Genomic DNA, 17,921 nt, shown 5'->3' on the forward strand with positions numbered 1-17,921 from the left:
TCGACTCAGTACATTTTAGTTTATTTGGCGCTTATTGTTAAATTTTGTCTCTGTGAAACAGTGCATATGATATAAATCAATCTCTGTAAACTGAAGAGAACACTGCAAAATGCATCGTCAAACTGCACGTAAAAATATAAACAGCTAACATTAGAAATCTTACAAATACAAAAAGGAAAACATTTACAAACACAAATCAGGATAAGGACCAGGAACAAATCAAATGTCATGAAAATAAAGGAATCAAGATGCTACTCTAGCACCAAGCTGGTTAAAGTTAACAGCTCGGTATTCAGCTGGCTACTCGTCACCTTAATTTTACTTAAGAAGTTGCATGAAAAAAGGAACTGTAAAACTGCTGCGGCTGTGTTGTGCAGAAGTGTTTGCTTTTTTGTGTTTGTTTTTTTTATATCTGGACCATGTTCTTGCTAGTAGATGACCCCAAGTGACAGCAATAGAAATGTTATCAGTATACAATAGTATCATGTTTTGTTTAGATAATTAGCTGTTCACACACTAATTTCAGTCAAATCACCACAAAAGTACACATTTCTTTTTACTACACTGCCACTTAATAACAGATGACACCCATTTTAAAATTGGGCCTTATAACCACATAACAGCTATCTAGTCCAGGAAAGTGGGCCTAAGCGTCAGCAGCACAGATAAGGCTGACGTATAATGCAATCAGAAATATGTGCACCCAGCCTAAGCTTAGTTTATCCCCCCCTTTAACGAGCAGTGTTTCTACTGGCAGTGGAGAGTCGTGGGACTCTAGGAATGACATCATGCAACATTAATGAGGACTTCGAGAGGGTGTCACACCACCTCCCTGGACCTCCTGATGGCGCAGCACAGGAGCATGCTAAAGATCATCCCAAACACCTGTAAGAAAGAGTGTTACAAGTTTTGAGCTCATTTCTGGACTGTCCTCATTCAGCACAATAGCATTAAGAGTTAAACCAATCACGCGCTCACCATAATGACCCCGATGGCAATGCCTACTCCTCCTATGATGTGCAATTTGGAGTTAAACACCTCTTCAATGGCATCAGGGCAGCTCTGCAAAAGATAGTAATGATTTCTTTGAGCTTTCTGAACATGACTTGTGGGATGGTACACATAAAAGACAGCCTGAGGGCATGTGGGCTCCTGTAAACCACCGTTGCTATAGTAACACTGCAAAGAGACTGGGGGATTGCTCTGCAAAGGGAAGATTGACAGACTTATGACACACATTGGACCATGATTATGCATTTGATTTACAGTAATTGCCACAGATCTCAGAGAGATGAAGCATGCCAGCATGCCTCTTGATTTCTCCATTCTCCATCTCTATCCACACACACACAGGATAGTCATACCTTAGTAATGAGCTCCTCCAGCAGCTCCCCCTTTGGACAAGTTTCTGTGTTTGTTTCCTCTAACCTCCCATTTGGACCACAACAGTTCAGCTGTAAACATATATGAATATATGTTGTAAATGAACATGATGACCATGAATGCAGATGAAAACAGAGACCCCCCATCCCACCCTCACCCCACCCCAAATGTGCTTTTCCATGGCATGCATTTTTAATTTAAGTCTGTGAAGGTTCTCAGTCATCCAGGTCATCGTAGTCGAAGGAGCTTGCAAAGAAAGGCGTCTCCAGACGGCTTTCTTTGCAAGCTCCTTTGACATTTTTAATTTAACTTTGCTATTTGGGCTGATTGGGACCTGATGAATGTAAAAACAAAGAATCACCGTTTTTTTCACCTGATTTTTGTTTCTGAGAAAAATGAGGTCCACATAAGAGGATATTCATTTTAAATTTTGATAGAACAGTGGCAGTATAATGTCATTGTAAGTGGATATCAGGCCCTATGTAGAGCAAAATTTAGTATTGTGGTCTACACAACCCAAAATGTGGTCCTAGGAAATTAAACACAGTCACCGTGGCATCACCTAATGGTTTGTAGACTCATTTTGGTTTTTGATACTGTACACATGTACTACAGTGAAATGTCAATTAAAAAGTATTCCACACTGAAGTACACCCTGGGCTATCATTTATGTTATTGTAAAAGGTTATATATATATATATTTATATACATATATATTTAAATTGTTAATTAACATTAACAATTAACCCTTCTCATATACACTTATGGACTATCTGAGGAATCACTCATCATTGGTCATTAGATAGAATGGAGGTTTAAGGCTTCATTTTGGAGACCATGTCCATCCTTTTTATACAGATCATCCAAATAAAGCCTGCACCTCTCTTAATAGCGTTTGCGACACATGTTAATGCAGACATTAAGCCTGAGATACAGCATGTTAAGATGTGAGACTTAGAAAAGGTGGTAGATGTGTTGTTATCACTAGATACAAGTTTTCCTTGTACTACCTGTATAGTTTGTTGTGTGTAATCATCTCACAGTTTTAGCTTCACACATAGCAGCTGTGGTTTTGATCTTAGTAATTCTCATGAAGAACGGTAATACAAAAAAAATCTGTCCTAGAAAACCAGTTTCACCTAGAAATAATAAACAACATTTATCTGACTCTACCGTAGGTGACAAATTTCTTTTGGATAAGATCAGAGTCGGCCTGAATTAGAAAGAGACTCACCTCAGCTTGAATCACCCGCAGCGTCTCTTTGAGGTGCTCGTCTCCATTTGACTTGTAGTTGTTGTACGTCTGTGTGTAAAATCCTGTGATATCATTCACCACCTGCAAAACAGCAGTAAACGGAGAAACGATGATATAATATATGTCACAGAGACACATAAATCTCCAAACCCCTTCACTCGACTCGCTTTTTTGGATTTGGTTTGTCTTTTCTGATCTGGCAGTGTTTTCTCACATGGATTCCTGTAGTGTACTAGGTCTGTGTAAAGTGTTTTCAACCTGATAGTTAGCATTATAATTTGTTAAAATGTTACCTGGCTTTGGTTAGAAAATCCCCAGATTCCAGCAGCTACCTCAATGGCAAATATGATTAGCAGGAAGAAGAAGAACTGCAGAAAGAAAAAGACTAAATTAAACTCAGCTGACTGTTTGCTTCCAGGCATGCTTGCGCGCATGTCTTCTGCGCCCATGTATGAACACATAAGGTCAGTTGAGGGTAGCCAAACCCAGTTTTCATTTACTCCTCCTCTTGAGAGGTTTAATACGAGAAGAGAAGATTATGGCCAGACGGAGCGGGATGGTGGAAGCTAGTGCAGAGAAATCTAAGAGACTCTTCCGTGGCCTTCACACAGTTCAGTAAACAAAGATGAAGGCAGACATCTCATATCTTTTGAGTGAGCCCAAGGTTCGTCCGTAAAGCACACTTGTGACAGCGAGATAAAAAGTCCAAGTGCAGCTAAGTGAAATCACTAAGACAGTTAAAATTTTTACGTTAGTTAGATCAAAATTAGTTAATAGAATATGATAGTTATGAAGATTATTAAGTGGTACAAACCGTTCCCAGCATACAGGGGGACTCCCGGATGGCACCACAACATCCCAGAAAGCCCACCACCATGATCAGTGCTCCAGCTGCTATCAGAATATATACACCTACACACACACAACACATGTGATATACAGAGAAGAATAAATAGCTTTTATATAAATAGCTATGATATAATAAACATCCCTGCATCTTACCTGTGTAAAACACATATGAAGAATCTGGTTCTTCAAATAAGCTTTTGGTCTTCTGGTCTAATCTTAGCCACAGTCCTATAGCTAATACAGCAGTGCCGGCGAGCTGCAACACACAAAAATATATGTTGTCACATACAAGATATATTGCAATTTGGACCATGCAATTTGCATACTGTTTGCTCATGTGAGCTCATTTGCTCAGTTGAGTCAAGAAGAAAACTCTTCATACTCAGTTCTCTTCATGTCCATGCATGCATCATCCCCCGCTTGCCAACCTAATCAGCAAGCATCGGTTAACAATTATGCCTCTGAGTTTTAAACACTGCACTGACCAGCTGTTTCTCCTGGTTTCATCCTTACAGTTTCGCAGTACTCAAACAGAAATCTTCAAATATAATTTAATAAACAGTGCCTCGTTGCGGAAACTCCCCTTTCACAGTAATTACTTCTATTTGTCTACAAATCAATCAAAAAACACCTACAAATATTACAATTCAATACCTACACAGCTTCATGTTTCTAAATAAACAAAATAAAACAAATAGCCCAAAGTAAACTGAAACTGAACATTACACTTTTGATTCTTAAGCTCTGAGACAGATAACAGAGAAGGGAGCCTGCATGGCCACAGCTTGCACACATTCCTTTTAACATTTTCACTTAACATGAACACATAGTAGCAAGTTATTTGAAATATGCGGAGAAAGTATTCTAAAACTCAGAGTTTAGGACTTTAAAAAACGTGTGTACAAGGCCACTTACAAGCCTCGGCAAAGATAGGTTGGTAAATGTTTAACTTTGAGAAGAAAGGTGGCACGCAGTTTTTTTTGAAAGCGTGGGAGTGTCACTTTGCCTTTTCTTCTCACGTTTTGACAAATGCTTCTTGTTTTGAATACTTTATGCCATATTGCTGCAGTTTTCCTGTATCCTTTAAAATATGTTAGCTAGTAGAAATTTGTTACAGAACTGTAACACAAGTTGAAACATTTCCCCTTTTCTTTATCACACAAACCACCAGATCCAAAAAAAAATTAAATAATAATTAATTAATTAAAAAGCAAAATACACCTACCCAGAAGAAAAGGTTGAAGATGAACATGAGATATTTCACACATTTGATTCCCCCACCGAGAGCCATGTTGAGTCACATTAAACAGTTCACCACTGTGACAAAGTAGTGCCTTTTTTTCCAGGAAGAAGCAAACGCAAAGGTAGTGGTAAGAGAGAGTATTCTCAATACCGTGCCTTTCAGAGTCACCTGATTATGGAGGTAGGGAGTGGCCAAAGTAACTCTTCTCTTTCAACCTGTTGTTCCATGTATAGTTAGAGGGTGTTATGATCTGGTAGATAGAGGGGTTGTGTCCAGGCATGTAAACGTTTCCTAAAATACCTGCTTGACGACACATTTAATCCTCTGGTATCTGAACTCGTACCTACAGTGAATGGGTCGACTTTTGCTTCCCATTACACCTACAGCTTCTGCTGCACCCAGAAGTGGGTTTTGATCCAGTCCAAGCAAAATTTGCGAACTCTGCTCTGTGTGCACTGACACAAAAGCTGCACTGAGCTTTGACCCTGGTTAGTTTCTATCTCAGAAGGGAAGTGTCTTTGTTTAAATGAGGATGCTAGTTATAAGGAAGCGTCCCCGTGTGTTGACAAATTCTGCTGATTAAGAGTTATACTGTAATTTATAATGTATTGTATTCCTAAAGCTTCTCCATTTCGAAACATTTGTGACTTTTAAAAAGTGATTCTAATGACCTATTTTCATCAATCTTATTAACACTCAAAACTTATTTTTTTATTTCTCTCTCACACGTAGCGTTCACATGCTGTGGGAAATCTGTCTGCCCTGTAATTAATGCTACACTTAGCTCTATGTATAGCGTCGCAGATTACAAACGTGCATAAAAGGCAACACAACCATTTGAAACCACACGCACACATCCCACTCAAACACGCACAGCAAGACACACCCTGCGGGTGCGCAGGACAGCGGGACACACATAACCTACATGGGATATCTAGCATTCACGCACAAGCATGTGCGCGCGCACACCGCCAAGTAGACAGACTTCCATTAACAACTCTTTTAGGGGCGGAAGTGTTAATTACTTAATTGTGGGGCTATATCTCGGCCACAATAAGCCCCCTCCCCCTCATTGCAAGTATTAAAATGCCATGCGCGCAAACTCCAGAGTGTGGCTAGTCTGCGCGGTGGAACTGGGTCACTTGGCCACTGGGGATTATTCTCCAGCCCGCACGGTCTCCACAAACATTGGGACACTTTGTATTTAGTGGCAGCCAGAGCCATAATTCATTCATGCGGCTGCTCAGACAACCCGGGGATAAGTAACAGACACACACCGTGAGCACTCGGCACTATTCTGCATCTGGGACGTCTATACCGTGTAATTTTATTCACTATAGTAACCTGCGCTCACACGAATGCGCATGTTCCTACGCAAACCTCACACACGTTCGCACACCTTCACGCACACGCACACGTAGAAAAACAGGCAGGATGCACACGAGAATAAAATATTTTCTTGCTTCGGACTCACCCAGAACACCAGGTTAAAGGCAAACATCAGGTATTTGATGCACGTCTCACCCCCCGACAGTGCAGCCATGGTGGTCCTTGAACTGTGACTCACACTTGTACCGCTATCTCAAATTCAAGAGGAGAAGAGCCACTATATAACAGTCTGTATGCAGAATGAGGTTATTTGCCGAGGCGCCGGCGTTGACGCGCGTCGTGCGGAGCGCGCCTGTAGTGGTCCGCCCCCTCATGGCTGCACAGCCTCCTATGGCTCTTCTTCTTTCTGTCTTTATTCCTGAAAACTTTTGTTTACAATTTCTTCTTTATTTAATTATTTGACCAAAAACAAGTGGATGTCGTTCTATTAGTTATTTTCGGGGATTTTGTGGGATTTCCGGTGATGTAGGAATGTTGACATCTCCACACGATTTTCGATTTATTCAGATTGCAGCCTGCACTTGCTTTTCAGTATAGTCTCGATGTGTGCCTTTCCTATATACAATAGTGGGAACAGTACACTTAACAGCACCCTGCTGTGGGCATTTGAATGCAAGTTCCTGCAGGACTCTGGGCATTGCGATGACGTAATTCTCCAGGAATAAGGAAAGCGCGTTCACGGATTAAATATACTGTACATGAATGAACACGGTGCACGAGCAGGCTGTGTGCTCGCCAGCAATATATAGCTCACAGACAGACTATAGGTTACACGCTCTCACTTCTAAACGCGATATGAAACAAGCAGCTTTGCAATTGAATGCATTAGCATCTGTGAGGCATGAAGGCTGTACATTAGTCTGGTGTCTGAACAGTCCTGCTTCAGGGTATATCACGCTTAGATATACGTTTTACGGCCATTTTTAAGTGGGCAATGAATTAGCTACCATTTATAGATGATGTATACATTTTTGTTTTACCTAATGTTTTTATAACTTTATTAATTTAATTTAACAACATAGCTGTGAAAGCGTCAACATCGCTATGCTCGAAAAAAGCCTGAAAAGTATGATGCCATTTGTCTACATTTAGCTTTTAATAATAAAGTGTCAGCTTTCATATCCGTAGTAGGACTGAATTATTTCACTGGCGGTTTATTAATAAGTAGAAAACCCCCACTTTAACCCTTTAAAGCCTGAGCTATGACATTATTTCCAGAAAATTATTGAATTAGAAAAAATACACATAAATTTGCATATATTAATTTTAATTTGATTATATTTGCTATATTTGTTTGTGTGGTTGGGGGGGGGGGGGGGGGTTCTGCAGGATAACCAACTTGACCAAAACTGCCTCACCATGCATATAAATGATTACCTAAAGCTCTGCATGCCCTTTCAGTTAAGTTATTCAGAGCTATCAGAGCTGCTATACAGAAGACATGTAGGCACATTTGCAAGTAATAATGTTAGAATTTTGTTTTTCTCCAAATTCAGCATGTTCATTTGTCTGTTTTGAAAAACATCTCTTGGCATCTCACTGTCGCACTACAGGACATTTTTGGGTACACACATAATTTCAGTGATGCCAGTAATACCCTTGTTTCAAGCAGAGACGCCTTCTATCAGGCAGATTATGAACGTCTGCGTGGGTTTGCGGTGTGTTTGAAGCACACAGCTCCACAGGTGATTTCTAGCTCAACACTAGATAGATCATACTTACTGTGCGAACATTTTGGGTGCTTTGTCTGTTTACACCAGATAGGTAGATCAGGTAGTCTCCACAGACCCTGATCATTACGTATTTAGTAGCCTAGAGTTACATAAAGAGAGTGAAAGCAAAAGAAACAGCCTCAGTCTGCAGAATTCTTATTTACTTATTTATAATTACTTTATGCTTGCTTCATACTTATATAAATACTTATTTTTGTGACATTGTGATACAGGGTTGTGAATCTGAAAACACCAAACATATTCTTCTTCTTTTTCCTCAGCTTTGTCCAGAGACAACATAAGTTTCCACCTGAGAGTGCTGATCATCACATGTTCCCATTATGTGTGCGTGTGTGTATATCTGTGTGTAATTTTGGCGCCGTTAAGACAAGTGTGTTTGTGCATGTGACACTATCGAAGCAGTGTAATTGCGTGAGATCGCTTTAGTAAGTGTTTTTTTTACCAAAAGGATTGTTTGGCTTGGCACCGATACAGATACGTATGTGTAGACTAATCACTCAGCCAGGCGATCAGTGGGCATATCCTGGCATTGTCCCGTTGAGTGTGTTTGATGGTGTCAGTCTGCAGGCTCCAAGTTGTGGACAGAAAGGCATTCTTTCCCTCTTGTCTGAACCTGGCAAGGGGGAGTGGACTTAAGAGAAAGCCTATGAAAGTTGGGTTGGGTTCAGTCTTTGCTATAAAACTGAGCTTCCAGTGGGGCTGAAATTCTTCTTAGTTTAGCCAATGCTTGACCATCACATTACTTTATAATGTCCGGACTCTGCGAGGTCTTAACGTCGTGATTTGGGATAGTGTCTGCTGTTTCTGGAGTCTGGAACCATGGAGGTATGAGTACTTGGAGTTTATAGAAGTAAAATAAAGGGGTTTTGAAGCAGGCCTAACATCGCACACAAAAGAACATGATCTTTGTACATCAGGCGATAAAGATATTAGTTTAAGCTGTGATGAAAATGAAAGCATATATGTTTATGTGTTCCAGGACTACATAAAGAGATATTTGCGAGGAATTTGGGTTTTCCTGCAGCTGACCTGTGAGTATTATATTGGAGAATATCCATTTTCGTTTCTATCTTTACACCCAAAAAGTGACATATTCTTACAGACTATGTCACGTGCTTCGTATGAAATCTCTTATAATTCTTCTTCAGCACACATATATCTGTGTACTCTGTTTGTGTGTGTTCAGCTTGTCTAGCGAGCATGACAGGGAGATGCAGTCTGTTTGGACGGCACCACGTTCACACATTCGATGGTGTTTTGTATGACTTTCCTGGAGACTGCAGCTACCTTCTGGCTGGGGACTGCAACCACCACTCCTTCACACTGCTGGGTGAGTCACGCTCAAATTCAATAAAGAGATTCAAAAAAAGATTTGAATTTTAATAGTGTGCCAGGCTTATCTTGTGTAGTTTAGTGTGTAATGCCTCGTTGATGCAATATGTTGGCTTTTGGAAACTGTTTACAAGTCATCTTCACTTTTAATTTTCTGTCTTATTTGGCGAAGTCTGCCATGGTGGTGGTACAAAGTAGTAACAGTGTGTTCAAAATGTGCTTTGGATCTGCAGGCGACTTTCAAAATGGCAAAAGAACTGGAGTCACACTGTTTTTGGGGGATGTCTTTGAGTTGCACCTTTCTGTAGACGGACGGCTCTCACAAGGAGAAAAAAGGTAGCACACTAGCGCTGTCATTCAGCATTAAGTTTGTGTGTATAAATATTGAAAGCTCCTCACTAGTTTGCTTCTGCAGAAGCTTGATTTATGCCGTCTTTTCTTTCTAGGCTGTCACTGCCCTATGCATCTCACTCTGTGTTTGTGGGCTCAGAGCTCGGCTTTTACAAGCTCTGGAGTGAGGAGTTTGGCTTCACTCTCACCGTTGATAATGCTGCCAACATCGCCTTGACCCTGACCAAACGCCATGCAAACCACACCTGCGGCCTCTGTGGCAACTTCAACTCTATGACCGCCGATGAATATACTGCTCAGGAAGGTATGTGCGTGCTATACAGCCCACAAGATGCAACTGCGAGAAGAGTGAAACTAGGGAGAGTTTATTATTACTGGAATAGAGGAAACGATTTGAGTCACCAGCACTCAGCAACAGGAAGAGGAACAACCGAGTACAGGAAAAGATAACAAAGTAAAAGAAAGCAAAAGACACAGTTGTGGTAGGATGAGATTAAGAACAAATCTGTCAACTTGTTTGTCTCTCTGTCTGTGCGTGCCTGTGTATTTTTCAGGATTCCTAACAGAGGACACTTATGACTTTGCAAATTCGTGGGCAGTGAAGGGAGCTGATCAGTCCTGTCAGCGTGTGTCAAATCCATCAAAATCCTGTAACACAACAAAAGAAACTTCCACGGTGAGAGGGTAGTTAAAACACATGCACATGTTTAGATAGTAGGCGTGTCATGATATCTGATGTGTAGACACAAGTCATTAAATAAAAGCTTTGTACATTTCTCCTCACAATAAAAAAGGTATTTTACAGTGGTTCACTTCCTAACAAAGCACCTGATATTTCTTTGTGTGTATTATGCTCTCATTTGTCTTTGTCTTTGTTTATTTTACTGTTAATATGCAATAGGTTATATTTTTTTGCACACACAGAAACTCATAAAGATTTGTAAATAAACATTTTTCTTTACAAACATATAATGTATATTTTAAAATCAGGTGGGTTTTGGAGTTAAAGTGCCAACTATAACCCCCATTGTCTTTGGTTGATGTCCAAATACATATTATTAGTCTCATTTACTATTCTATCTCTACTTTTAACTTTTATTCGACAAAGGTATAAATTGTGCTTAAATGTCTCATATTGTATCAGATCTCTGACTTAGGATTTTAGAAAGACTTGGCATTTTTAATACATCTGTTCTTTTTTATAAAGGCATTTTGGCTTTCATACACAGTATTAAGGTTCAATATGCTCAAATGGGGACGACAGCCCAGTCTCTTTAAAAAAAAAACGAACAGCTGGTAAGCGGACAGATCTGACAGGTGTGATTGCAACTCTGTAGCCTGTGCAGTCTTTGTGGGTGAGCAGATACGAAATAAAAACAGTTGGATTTCGAAAGAACATTTTGCACATCTGAAACACCCACATGTGAGAAAACTGTACAAATTTCATGTTAGTGTGAAACCATAGGATCCTATCAGCATCTCCTTCAGTTCACTGCAAAACTGATGAATATGTATTCTTTCACTTTTATTCAAAATCTCAGTTTCTATCATTATGATATTGCCATTTTCACAATTTTCACCCACCAGATGTTAATCCACTCTTCCTCTTTTTTTGGCATTTAACATTTTTTCTGATGAAGTTTCAGACATGGTTTCTATTCCCCATTTATTCAGCTGCACAGGTTGTTAGACCTAAAAAGAGGCAAACAACTTATTTTCTGCCTGTTTGTGCTTATGTGTAGATTTTGTCCAGCTGCAGCGTGTTGCAGACCTCTAGTGTGTTTCTCCACTGCGCCCACTTGGTCTCTCCCGAACCATTCCTGCTGCTGTGTCAGGAGGAGGCCTGTCACTGTGATCAGACAGGGCCCGAAGATTGTTACTGTCCAATCCTGCTGGAGTATGCTCGCACATGCCACGCTCATGGGATACTTCTTCGCGGCTGGTCGCAGGAAAGCCAGTGCTGTGAGTTTATTAGTTTATTAGTTCTATAAAATTAACAGCAGGTTATAACATGACATGCATTATTTATATATGCTTTTCTTTTGTGTAAAGTCCCCAAATGTCCAATTGGCATGCAGTACAGTGAATGCACCAAGTCTTGCTCTACAACCTGCCATAGCCTCAACATCCAGGAGGTCTGCAAGGAAGAGTGTGTTGATGGCTGCACGTGTCCTGGTAACCCCTCGCTCACGATATCTCTCTCCTGTCTCCGTCTTACTGTTTCTAGTAGTAACATGGCATGCATGTGTGTTTCAGCTGGCAAGGTTTTGGATGGTAATCGCTGTGTTGAGGTATCCCAGTGTTCCTGTGCGCACATGGGAAAACATTTCCCACCAGGAGCCACGGTCTCTCAGGACTGCAACACCTGGTGAGAAAGCAGTGCAGGCGCAAATACACAGAAATAGTTACATAGAAAATATGCTTCCTTCAAACAAATGTCTCTTTTGTGCAGTGTGTGTCGTCACGGTTCATGGGAATGCACCAATGAAGGCTGTCCTGGTGAGAGAGATGAACAATAATACACACTCACTAATACTTTCGTTTGGGAAATAAAGTCCTCATTTCTGATGTCATATCCTTGTTGTTGGTGTGTAGGTGAATGCTTGGTTGTTGGCCAGTCTCACTTCAAGAGCTTTGACAACAAGTTCTTCACTTTTGCTGGCCACTGCCAGTATCTGCTGGCAAAGGACTGCTCACAAAATGAGTTTTCTATCATAATTGAAAATGTACAGGTAAAAGTGAGCTTTGGTTTTCAATGCAAAATATAATATAAATTTGGAATTTGGAATTTGTTCTTACACTAACTACACAATTACACAAAGAATGACCCTGTTAGCGTTCTGTCACTCCCGTGTTGCCGGCTTTTCATCATTTACAGCATTTAGGTTGCTTTTTATCTTTCAGTGCGCTGATGATCAGGATGCTGTGTGCACACGCTCAGTGACTCTCAGTCTGCCCTCTCTGGAGGACATGACAGTCAAGCTGAAGCATGGAGGAATTGTTTCTGTCAACAGCATGAACATCCAGACCCCAATGCATAACGGTATGCTACTTTAAAGTGCATTTAAATGACCTTTTATGCATATAAGTTAAGTAAATATACCTGTAAGATGGTTATCCATATATGAGAGAAGCACTCTGACAGATTTCAGAATGGCAATACATTAGCTCTAACAGCACAGCTCTGCTAAGTACTTGCGTGAGTGGTTCATTAATATTAACTGATTTTAACCAGCCAGTTAACTATGTGTGTCATTTTACAGGCCGTTTACATATCCAGAGATCTGTTCAGTCTTCAGTACGTGTAAAGTTTGGTGAGGACTTTCGTCTGGACTGGGATGGGCGGGGCCGTGTGCTTTTAAAGGTTGAAGAAGTTGTATATCTTAAAGATGTTTCCTTTCAATAACCCCTGTATGAAAAGATGGGGAAAAAACTATCTTGAATTCTGTCTGCCTCCACAGCTGGGTCCACAATGGGCGGGCCGGACCTGTGGACTGTGTGGTAACTACAATGGTAACCAAGGTGATGATTTTTTGACTGGTTCTGGGCTGGTTGAGGCTAGTCCTCACTCTTTTGGCCAGGCTTGGAGGATCAATGGAGACTGTGAATCCACTCAGAAATTTGAAACTGATCCATGTGCCGTTAACCCGAAAAGAGGTATATACACCCACACAGACAGACATCACTCCAGTAATGACTTAACACTAATCTTACGATACGTCGATACCAGTGCGCTTTGCAGAAGAGGCGTGTGCAGTGATGATGTCAGACGTGTTCAGTCCGTGCCACTTTCTGGTGAATCCCGGTCCATTCCAGCAGTTCTGTCGTTATGATGTGTGTGCGTGTGGGGACGGTGAGGAGTGCCTCTGCTCGGCTTTGTCCGCCTATGCAGCTGCCTGCTCAGCAAGAGGAGTGCTGCTCAACTGGAGGTCTCCTTCGCTCTGTGGTAACTTTTACATTGGACCTATTTACAGTTGATCACTCACTCACTCACACATGCACACACACACACACACACACACACACACACACACACACACTCTCTTTCTGGTTCTTTCTGTGGTTTATTTAGAATCATTTTGTATGCATTTTTTTATAGATCATTTCATTTTCTGTAATATTTTTAGATAATTTTACAAGCATGTCCTCTGCAGGATCTATGGTTTTCATTTATGTTAATGTTAGGGTCACCCTAAAATCTTGAGACTCTTGAGAATTTGAAGACTGCTTTGCATTACTGTCTTATTGTAGACATCATGTTTTTTTTTTTTAAGTTTTGGTTTCTTGACTGAATTTGCAGAATTTTACTGGAAACTATTCTTCCTCTTCCTGTGCAATGTTTCCTGTGCCACTGTCTGCTACAGCAAGCAGAATATATCCTCCCCCATGTTGGCAAAATGTTTTGCTAACATGGGGGAGTTTATAATGGTGCCATTTCTTTCTCCTAATATATTTTTGTGGTTATTATGATTATTTAAGAACTAAATATGACTTTGTTTTTCACGGCTTGTAATTTCAAAACCACTAAATTTCAGATTTTTGTGGATTACGTGAGAGTGCTATTTATTTTCTGATAATGTTTCCATTCAGACCCGGTTTGTGCATTAGTGCTGCACAGTTCAATAGTGCAATATCTCTAATGGGTTAGTGAGAATAAATGACTAATCCTCCCTGATATGGTGTTCACAGCGCTGGAGTGCACAGGAGGACAGGTGTATGAGGCATGTGGGAGTGTGTGTGACCGGACTTGTGGTTCTCTGTCTGGCGCTGAGGCTGGCTGTGAGGGGGAGAGGGTGTGTGAGGAGGGCTGTTTCTGTCCCACTGGGAAGTACCTGAGTTCCTCAGGTGAATGTGTGACGGCTGACCAGTGCACCTGCCTGCATGATGGACAACTCTACCAGCCTGATGATGTCTATGCAGATCACAACAGTATTTGGTCAGTGACTATGCATGCTTATGCAGAACTTTAAACTCTAAACAGCTGCTGTGGTTTACTGTTTTATCATTTTTGCCATCTTGTCTTTGCTTATGAGTGCAGCTACTGTGAGAAGGGCTCCATGCGGTGTAGCTCCACTGAAACGTCTTCATTGCTCTCTGACCTCTTCTATGATGATGACCCAGCACCATCCAGAGGTATAACTGAGTGTTTCAGTTCCTGAACCTTTTTCATGATAATGGCTTGTAAAAAACAAGCAGTTCTCATTAATAGTTCTCATTTGACAGTTGAACCCTGAACAACTTGATCAGTGTGTCTCGGGCAAATGTTTGATTTTTGTCATGAAGCTTGCTTGATTGTTTGTTTTTTTTTAAATTAATTAGTTTTTTTATGTATCCAGAGCGTCGGTCAACACAGTGCCCTCCTCCGCTCATTCGCGCAGAGTGTAATGCAGGAGAAAAGGGTCTGGAGTGTGCAAGAACCTGCCAAAATCTGGATCTGCCTTGTGTCAGTCTTGCCTGCATCCCAGGCTGCCTCTGTCCACCTGGCACTGTAGGTGGTTTGTTATGTTGTGTGCATGCTGTAAGTAACAAAGTGAACATATAAAATGATTTGATTGATTAATCAAGCTGATTTCAGGTACGTCACCGCAGAGAATGCATTACACCGGAGCAGTGTCCCTGTTACCATAACAACAGGCCATATGCAACAGGACAGACCATCTCTGTGGATTGCAACACCTGGTAAAAATGCTTGTTAATATATTTGTCCATTAAAGGAAATACCTCTACTGTGTTTGCTTAGCAGGTGTCCTGTTTTGCAGTGTGTGCAAGAACAGAAAGTGGCAATGCACGGAGAAAGTGTGTGATGGTGTGTGCCGCACTGTGGGGGAAGGGCATTACATCACTTTTGATGGCTTAAAGTACTCTTTCCCTGGCCTCTGCCAGTATGTCCTAGTCCAGGTAAGAGACTGAGAAGGACTTCCAAAAAGGGCGCCAAAGTGAACTGCAGACTATGAAGTACATGCACTCTTTGTTAATCAGGTCCTGTCCTATCTTTCTCTACTTGCACATATCAATAGGATATGTGTAGTGGGGAAGACGGTTCCTTCAGGGTGCTGGTGGAAAACGAGGCCTGTGGAATTGTGGGACACCGCTGTGCAAAAGCTGTCACAATCTTCTACCAGGGAGGGTTAATAATAATGCAGCATGGAGAGGTAACACACAAACATTCATTTATACTGATTCACATCAACACATGCAACTTATTAAGTGATTTGTTGTATTAGTGCAAAGTCCAAATGGATTTATAATCTTGTAACATGTAAAAAAGTGTAAAACTTGAAATAATGTCTTTACTCTCGAGAGAGGCTATTAACCAAATATGTTGTTAACGTTAACTTACTTGAATATTTATCTAAAGACTGATATTCATTCATTCACAAAATTCATTCTAGATGTTTGGCTTTTAAACATTATATCTATAATTTAGGCATTTCAACAGTACAATTATTAGTGGAGGCTGTGTCATGGTCCTGGGCCATGTTGGCCCAGTATTCTTAGTTTTCGTGTGTTTCGTATTTTGTTCTTTATTTATGCCTTGGTTCCTAGGTTGTTCTGTTAAGATTACCCCCTGTGTGCCCCTCTGTGTATCTGTGAACCCTCGTTTCCCCTCCTTGTGTTTTATTCCATGTTTTCCCCAGCCCGTTATGTCCGTGCTCTCTGTCTCTTCCCGTCTGAACCTCTGTGTACTTCCTGTTTTACTTTGACAGTCTATCGTCAGTATGTGTCATGTTGCGTCCCCCTCAGTTCAGTGTCGCGTTCTCTGTCATGACTGTGTGCCCCTCCGTGTGTCTCCTCGTGAGTCAGTTCCTTTATGACTTCCCAGTTTAGTTTCATATTATTTTGTATCGCCTTTATCTTCTGTCAGCAATAAAGCTGTATTTTGAGTTCAGTCCTGTTTTCCCCTGAGTTTGCGTTTGGGTCCTCATCCTGCCTGCACACAGCCTAATCATGACAGGCTGTGGCTCAAGAGGTACAGCAGGTCATCTACAAATCGGAAGACTGGTGATTTGAGCTCTGGCTGCTCCAGTATATATGTATACAGTATACAAAGCACTTAAACACAAAAAAACAAGGTGCTTGTGTGAATGAGACATGCTGTCTAAAGACCCTTGAGTGCTGAAGTACAGTAGAAACGTGCAGTTTGATGCAAAACCACAAACTGTCTTGTATATTTCAGCAGTTAGATTCAACTAAAAGTTTTTTTAGTTGAATGTAAAGCAGGACACAAGTACATTTATAACTTGTGTCCTGCTTTACTCAGACACTCTGCAAACGAACTTAGTCAAGTTGTAAGCTTTTGAGACTTGACCTCTCAGTATCCCAAATGCACCTGTAATGATGACCTTTCTGTCTTTCAGGTGAAGATGAAGAGGCCGGTGCCGCAGGGCTCACAGGTGGAGATTGTCCGATCTGGTCACTTTTACACTCTGCAGCTGGGGAAACACATTTCCCTCAGCTGGGATATGGGAACCCGCCTCCTGGTTCACATCTCACCTGAATACAGGGTACTGATGTATTATGACTAATTGTGACCGCTTGAATCTTTTTCATTTTAGTCATAATATAAAATATTAAATATTATTGCATGTAGGGACGGGTGTGCGGCTTGTGCGGTAACTTTGATGGGAATGTAAACAACGACTTGATGAGCAGTAACCACCAGCTAGAGGTGGATTCTTCACACTTTGGGAACTCCTGGAAGGTCATTCCCAGCTGTGCTGATCTCACAAAGGTAAAGTCTAGACTTAAAGAGCTGGCTTGCTGAATGGAAAAAATTACATTTTCTCTCTACTCATAACTAATGTTAGGAAAATCTGCTGATGTTTTGTGTGTCTAAAAGAAAAAATATGTCACTATCAGTAGCTTAAAAATCCTACATCGGATGATCTCTAATATTTAGATCTATCTCTGAGCATTGTACTTCACCAGGACTGTTTGTGGGCTTACAGGGCTGAAAATTAGATTTCTTTCAGTGTCAGCGTTATTCATTATATCCCACCGAGAAACATTAGAAATATATTGAGATCACAGTGACTGATCTACTTGAAAATCTCTGCAGGCAACCAACTCACAGTAGTGTAAAACTAAAATGAATCATTCGCATACATTTTTTATGTTATTACAATGAAGTCAAGTATGGTGACGATTGCAGTTCTTTGCATATATTTCAGTAGTGCACTGGCACAGAATAGATAGAGACATTCTACAATAAATTCACAAAGAGATAAACTATGTCGCACCAATTTGCTGTTTTTATTTTATGTGTGTAGATACCTGCTCCTTGCACCGACAACATTGTCAAACTGGTAACAGTGGAGCAGTCGTGCCGTATCCTCACTGGTTCCCTCTTTAAAGAATGCAACAGTCAGGTGAGCAATTACAGGCA

At 40.9% G+C, this 17,921-nt stretch overlaps 2 protein-coding genes across 4 annotated transcripts in view; one reads left to right on the forward strand and one right to left on the reverse strand.

Moving 5' to 3' along the window:
- cd9a (CD9 molecule a) lies at nucleotides 1–6,387 on the reverse strand. 2 transcript variants are annotated; one of them, XM_040025642.1, is made up of 8 exons: nucleotides 6,205–6,387; nucleotides 3,641–3,743; nucleotides 3,453–3,550; nucleotides 2,932–3,006; nucleotides 2,618–2,719; nucleotides 1,365–1,454; nucleotides 979–1,062; nucleotides 1–885 (listed from the first exon to the last, which is right to left on the reverse strand). In XM_040025642.1, exons 1-8 carry the CDS (start codon nucleotides 6,271–6,273, stop codon nucleotides 820–822), a joined length of 687 nt encoding a protein of 228 aa, XP_039881576.1. In that variant the 5' UTR covers nucleotides 6,274–6,387; the 3' UTR covers nucleotides 1–819. The 2 variants fall into 2 exon arrangements, with proteins under 2 accessions (XP_039881576.1, XP_039881577.1); XM_040025643.1 differs by lacking the exon at nucleotides 6,205–6,387 and adding an exon at nucleotides 4,713–5,195.
- Nucleotides 6,091–17,921, forward strand: part of vwf (von Willebrand factor) — a 23,965-nt gene continuing 12,134 nt past the window's right edge. The window contains exons 1-24 of one of the 2 annotated variants that reach the window (XM_040025622.1): nucleotides 8,489–8,677; nucleotides 8,832–8,883; nucleotides 9,039–9,182; nucleotides 9,418–9,520; nucleotides 9,631–9,839; nucleotides 10,090–10,211; nucleotides 11,278–11,497; nucleotides 11,588–11,710; nucleotides 11,792–11,903; nucleotides 11,988–12,034; nucleotides 12,131–12,267; nucleotides 12,440–12,578; nucleotides 12,799–12,899; nucleotides 12,997–13,192; nucleotides 13,266–13,481; nucleotides 14,225–14,471; nucleotides 14,574–14,668; nucleotides 14,872–15,023; nucleotides 15,111–15,214; nucleotides 15,295–15,433; nucleotides 15,553–15,687; nucleotides 16,894–17,040; nucleotides 17,127–17,267; nucleotides 17,806–17,904. In XM_040025622.1, the coding sequence (XP_039881556.1) occupies nucleotides 8,672–8,677; nucleotides 8,832–8,883; nucleotides 9,039–9,182; nucleotides 9,418–9,520; nucleotides 9,631–9,839; nucleotides 10,090–10,211; nucleotides 11,278–11,497; nucleotides 11,588–11,710; nucleotides 11,792–11,903; nucleotides 11,988–12,034; nucleotides 12,131–12,267; nucleotides 12,440–12,578; nucleotides 12,799–12,899; nucleotides 12,997–13,192; nucleotides 13,266–13,481; nucleotides 14,225–14,471; nucleotides 14,574–14,668; nucleotides 14,872–15,023; nucleotides 15,111–15,214; nucleotides 15,295–15,433; nucleotides 15,553–15,687; nucleotides 16,894–17,040; nucleotides 17,127–17,267; nucleotides 17,806–17,904 (3,186 nt within the window). In that variant the 5' untranslated portion in view covers nucleotides 8,489–8,671. Of the gene's footprint in view, nucleotides 6,097–8,488; nucleotides 8,678–8,831; nucleotides 8,884–9,038; nucleotides 9,183–9,379; nucleotides 9,521–9,630; nucleotides 9,840–10,089; nucleotides 10,212–11,277; nucleotides 11,498–11,587; nucleotides 11,711–11,791; nucleotides 11,904–11,987; nucleotides 12,035–12,130; nucleotides 12,268–12,439; nucleotides 12,579–12,798; nucleotides 12,900–12,996; nucleotides 13,193–13,265; nucleotides 13,482–14,224; nucleotides 14,472–14,573; nucleotides 14,669–14,871; nucleotides 15,024–15,110; nucleotides 15,215–15,294; nucleotides 15,434–15,552; nucleotides 15,688–16,893; nucleotides 17,041–17,126; nucleotides 17,268–17,805; nucleotides 17,905–17,921 lie in introns of those variants that run through there. The other variant, XM_040025623.1, reaches the window with a different exon arrangement.

The sequence above is a fragment of the Simochromis diagramma genome, unplaced genomic scaffold (genome assembly GCF_900408965.1).
Source record: "Simochromis diagramma unplaced genomic scaffold, fSimDia1.1 OVJJ01000293.1, whole genome shotgun sequence".
Lineage (NCBI taxonomy): Eukaryota > Metazoa > Chordata > Actinopteri > Cichliformes > Cichlidae > Simochromis > Simochromis diagramma.

What these genes read in the sequence shown, in the direction of transcription:
- cd9a (XM_040025642.1), bottom strand. Translation starts at nt 6,273, where the DNA reads ATGGCTGCACTGTCGGGGGGTGAGACGTGCATCAAATACCTGATGTTT. An exon ending in CCTTTAACCTGGTGTTCTGG is followed by an intron (nt 3,744 to 6,204) that starts GTGAGTCCGAAG and finishes TGTGTGTTGCAG; the next exon opens with CTCGCCGGCACTGCTGTATT. An exon ending in TTGCCATCGGGGTCATTATG is followed by an intron (nt 886 to 978) that starts GTGAGCGCGTGA and finishes TCTTTCTTACAG; the next exon opens with GTGTTTGGGATGATCTTTAG.